At 35.7% G+C, this 4,961-nt stretch overlaps 1 protein-coding gene across 2 annotated transcripts; it reads right to left on the bottom strand.

Annotated features, from left to right (window-relative positions):
- Positions 1 to 452: 452 nt before the first annotated feature.
- On the bottom strand, positions 453 to 4,544 carry LOC113240644 (cytochrome b-c1 complex subunit 9). Of its 2 annotated transcripts, XM_026477996.1 has the most exons (3): positions 4,339 to 4,544; positions 3,842 to 3,912; positions 453 to 518 (listed from the first exon to the last, which is right to left on the bottom strand). In XM_026477996.1, exons 1-2 carry the CDS (start codon positions 4,471 to 4,473, stop codon positions 3,865 to 3,867), a joined length of 183 nt encoding a protein of 60 aa, XP_026333781.1. In that variant the 5' UTR covers positions 4,474 to 4,544; the 3' UTR covers positions 453 to 518; positions 3,842 to 3,864. The 2 variants fall into 2 exon arrangements, with proteins under 2 accessions (XP_026333781.1, XP_026333780.1); XM_026477995.1 differs by lacking the exon at positions 453 to 518 and having other exon boundaries at positions 3,807 to 3,912.
- Positions 4,545 to 4,961: the final 417 nt, after the last annotated feature.

Raw genomic sequence — 4,961 nt, 5'->3', positions numbered from 1 at the left:
TACAAAATATAATGCAAAATTCCTAGCGAAAGTAATATCTTTTGTTACACCACATACATTTCCTCTATACTCCCATACAAATAATCGGAACAGCCATGTATGGGAGGGGATGTAGTTATAGGATGTTGCAATTTTTAAAAACATTTGTATCCTGTGTTAACTGGTTTCGGGTGAATTAGGAATGATTCTGGATTATTCGCCTTTTAACTGAAAAGATTGTCGTTTCAATGGTCTTCCTTATTATTATAAATTGTTCTAAGCTAATCTAGTCAGATATTATCTTAGTGAGTATATTTTTTTATTTCTTTGTTAATACCTCAATAAATATTGTTTATACAAATATATAATATACGTATGTACCTACCTAATTAAATTACAAATAAAACAAATATGGTGGTTAAGTATTAAATAAATGAAATTTAAAAAAAAGTAATTTTATTCAACAATAAAATTTAACATTTTGTTTATTCAGCTTCCTTTGGTTTTTGGAATCTATGCTGTACGTCCTTCCATAACTTCTGTAACAAAAATTAAACCTGTGTGTATACAAACTCAAATTCTCCTAAACAAATTCACCTTAGCGCACTGGGCATTAAGGCTTCGCAATAGGAAAGGCGTTGCGGGTTAATACCGACAACGCAATATCTACATTTTTTTTATTAACACATAAATGCGCATTTGACTCCACCTCACCTGTGGATGAGGATGCACACTTAAATAATGCCTATTCACTCTCGCCTTGAAAGTGCCTAAGTTATACGGTTCAGGGAACAAGTCTGCAGGTAGGGAATTCCACTCCTTTGCCGTTCGCCATATAAATGTGGAAGCGAAACGTTTCGTGCGAATCCTTGGAATATCCACAACATAGGGGTGGAACCCCAGCCTACGTCGGTCCCACGATGATGGAAAGGGGAAGGCGGAGTTAAATCGTGTATCTCCCTTGCATGCTTTCCTTGATATATCCTGAAAAATACCGACATGCAGTCAACTTTACAGCGGTGTTCAAGGCTCTGCAGCTTTACGTCTACTAATTCCGAGTTACCTATCCTTCCAAGGAGCCCTATTAATTGGCGAATATGTTAGCCAACATATCTGCAAATTAATATTTAAGCAATCCGCAACTTTTGACATAAACGTCCCTTCCGCGGTGACCTTTGTCAATTTTTTGAACTTCAATTAATCAAAGTCAAATAATAATTTATTTTAAAGTAAAATTTTACACTTGAAAACGTCGTTTTTAAGCTACTGCCCGTTCACTGTGCCTACTTCCCTGAGAAAAACGAGCAAGAAATTCTAGGGATTGCTATTTTGAAATAAACTTAAATGCTGTAGAATACTCTTTGAATCATATTTGTGTGAAATCTAGACTCATGTTGTCTTTTCACATATCTTTATCTAACACGTACTATACCAATTTTGTAATATGACTTTTCAATTAAAATACTTTTAAAGTAAGTTTTAAACTTAGGAAATTGTAATCTTAACATATGCTCCGGAATCTTATTGTAAAAACATATACAGTTCCCCATGAAAGAATCGTTTAACTCAGTTAAACGAAATCGTGGTACCTACCTACCGTGAGTTTGGACTAAGGTTAATATTATGGATATCTTCTTTCTTAACGAAATTATGTGTATTTATTTACCCGAGAACCTAAACGGTACACAGAACGAATCGCTCGTTTTAGCAATACAAATATGGTTTGCCTATCTGCCGCTTTCCCCCACATGAGAATCCCGTAGGACATTATACTGTGGAAGTAACTAAAGTAAACTAGTCTAGCAGTAGCAACATCGGTAAGCTCACGTATTCTTCGAACTACGTATACAGCAGATCTTAATCTGCTGACCAAGGAATAGGCTATATATAGGCTGATATATCTGGAAACCATTGAAATTTACTATCTAAGGCCACTCCCAAAAAAACAGCTTTTATTTCTCCAGCTCTATTTATTTCTATGATTGGGCTAGTCAATTATATATTAGGTAAGTAATTCAAATTTAACACACTTTGTCTTCTTGGCATTGATCAACAAGTAAAATTGTTAACATTAAACCAATAAACTACCTTTTGAAAGGGTATCGTTAATATTGTCAATATAGTTAACATCATGTCTGTCGGTTTTATAAATCAAGGATGTGTCGTCAGGTAACAAGTCATCATTTAGTCGGCACTATAATCGCAAAGAACTAGAAATGGTCTGCCCTTTCATAATTATACGGGTGTCTTTTTGTGTCCACGCTAGCTGGAAATGAATAAGCTTAAGTGTATACCAGTGCCGGCACCATTCCTTAATCTCGAGAACGCACGACAGCTTAGATATGATAGTAAAAAACTAGATTTAGCCCTTAAGCCGTTTTGAAGTTATCTCCTAAGGCCCTATAAACATCAAAATGTGTATATTAATATGTGAAGTGATTTAGACCCAGACGTAAACGCCCAATGCATTATAATGAACATTTCCCATTCAAATTAAGCGTTATAATATTTTCTTTTTTACATGGTCTTACTGTCCACGCGGAAATGAGCTCACTCCAGCAGGCTGATTGTAATGCAAATCAGAATCGATCCGATCGGGTAACCCATCCGAGTCTCGAAATCAGATGAGTTTCCGAGCGAGAAGATGAACTTGATTCCTACTATATTTTTCTAGTGAGTTAAATCAACTATGGTTCCGATTTGAAATGTCAAAAGTTTCCGATCGGCCAGTTGTGTATCGCAATTATGAGTCTCGACTCTTTTTTGGGGGTTGATGGTTGCTCGCTTCCGTAGGTTTACCTTCGAGACCCTACAAGTGACTCCTGGGTGGTGCTAAAGAGCAGTAACTAGTGGTGGTAGGCTTCGACCGTGGCTAGTCACCACCCTCCCGACACAGTAGAGTCGTCAAATGGTTTTTACCGTGTTCGGACTCGTGATCGGGAGTTGGCATTAGGAGGTCGGGTCTGAACAGTTGCATTGCGTCTGACGACGAATTGTAGCTGCTTGTACTGCCACACTGAGCACTTGGTTGTGAAGGCTAGCGGGATCCGAAGCACTTACCGGAGCAAATGTCGGAACATTTGCGAACCGATTCCAACGATTCTTTTTTGATAGAAATGGAGTACATGCAAAATAGGCGCGTTGACGTCGAGTTTACACCAGCCCGTTACACCAAGTAGAAATGGGGTACCTCACTAATGGTCCTATTCAAATTTGAAGAAAATATTCCACCTTTCAGGGTGTTAAAGTAGGGGATGAATAGTTCTTTGGATTTCACCCACTTACAGTTAATAGATTTCAATACAACTTGGAAAATATATGTAATTTCACAATATTATGAGGTCAGTTTTTTATCAGAATAGTAACCCGTATACCAAAATGTTAATTTCCTTTTTGAAACAATCAACATTTAAGATGGAATGTTCTATTCTTCATACAAGTTTTGCATAAACATTCTCAATGTTCCAAAGCTCAAATCAAATTAATAAGACTAACCCCCTTGTTCTTCGCCTCATATATGTTTTCGACAATAATCTCAAAGGTCCGTTCGAAGAAGAATGAACCGATTCCCGCCGCTACGAGATAGGTGGAACAGCGCGTGAAGACGTTGCGATTTAGGGCTCCCCACATTTTGAATATATCTTGGACAAAATTGTTTACTGTCACATCAAGAAATCACTGCACTATAAAGTGACTTTTTTGTACTCTTTGACAGACTGTAGTTGAAATTCAATTTAATTAAATTTAGAATAATATTTTTTTTTCTCAGTCTTCAGCCAAAAGTTAGAAATCGATCTTCACTTCTTAAAAAATAAATAAAACAATAAAAAAGCAACAAATAAATTGATTTAATTATTCTTACTAATTAATTATGAATCTACATTTTTACTCTGCCGGTTGCTCATATTTATGTTTGATGTCCTTCCACAATTTCTGAAAGAAAAAAGTAATTAGCTATAGAGCTTTAATATTATGCTCACTAGATGAAAAAAGTCTTACAAAAGAATATCTAAATAAAATTTTACTGAACTAATCAAACCCATAGTACAATGACAGAAGTGCTGTGCATAGAAATGCCACAAAGCAGGCCATTTCCCTTTGAAGATAGGTATTAGAGTGGAACTCATTTCTTACAACTATATCTTTATAATTAGGCACAATTATTATAATCTAGAAACACCACTATAAACCTCGCAGAGTTAATTCTACCACAATTATGTTAAAACGACGCCGTAACTTTGTAGTGTAATATGTAATCTCATTACCGTAAAAAATACCAATATACTAACTTCCCTCTATATTTAAAGGCAAATAAAATCAGCAAGGCAAAATAATAATTACATAATAAGAAATACTCACTCCCTTATTCAATGACTCGAAAATAGCTTGGGCACCCAAGTCGAGGGTTCTTTCGAAGACAAAAGCGCCCCCAGCTATAACCACCAAAAAGGTGGAGGTGCGCTTGAAAAGAGCTCTATTTAGTTTCGACCACATAATGTATGATTTTCTAGAATAATTCTATTCTAACAAAACCTACACCAATATGCGCGCAGAGTGTATTCTTTGACGCAGAGTTACTATTCCTAATGTCAATGTCATATGCCTATTTTTTGACAGCTGTCATTTTGTAGCGGACGAGTTGTCCGTTTCTCTCTATTCATTTCCATCCTCAAGTCTATTCAGCAGCTGACTGGTGATTAATCAGCAATAAAAAAATATTGTGTCTGCACTTTAGATACACATACACAATACACGATGTCTAATTATAATTATTTAATAATAAATTAATTATAATTTAAGTGTTGCAAATTGTTGCTGGAAAGTGTCTCTCTATATAGTCCTACAAATTATCAATGCGAACAAGACTATAGTATACAACACGGGCGGCACCATTTATTTAAAGTAGTAAAACTACTTTTGAATCAGTTGTTTTCTCATTACCACTATCAAACCTATGTTTGAGCATTGAGTAGAGTTCTGGA

Source organism: Hyposmocoma kahamanoa, unplaced genomic scaffold (genome assembly GCF_003589595.1).
Source record: "Hyposmocoma kahamanoa isolate Upper Pololo Valley unplaced genomic scaffold, ASM358959v1 160, whole genome shotgun sequence".
NCBI classification, from domain to species: Eukaryota; Metazoa; Arthropoda; class Insecta; order Lepidoptera; family Cosmopterigidae; genus Hyposmocoma; species Hyposmocoma kahamanoa.
Note: the sequence above shows the minus strand (reverse complement) of the source record. Positions and strands in the feature narration are given on the sequence as shown.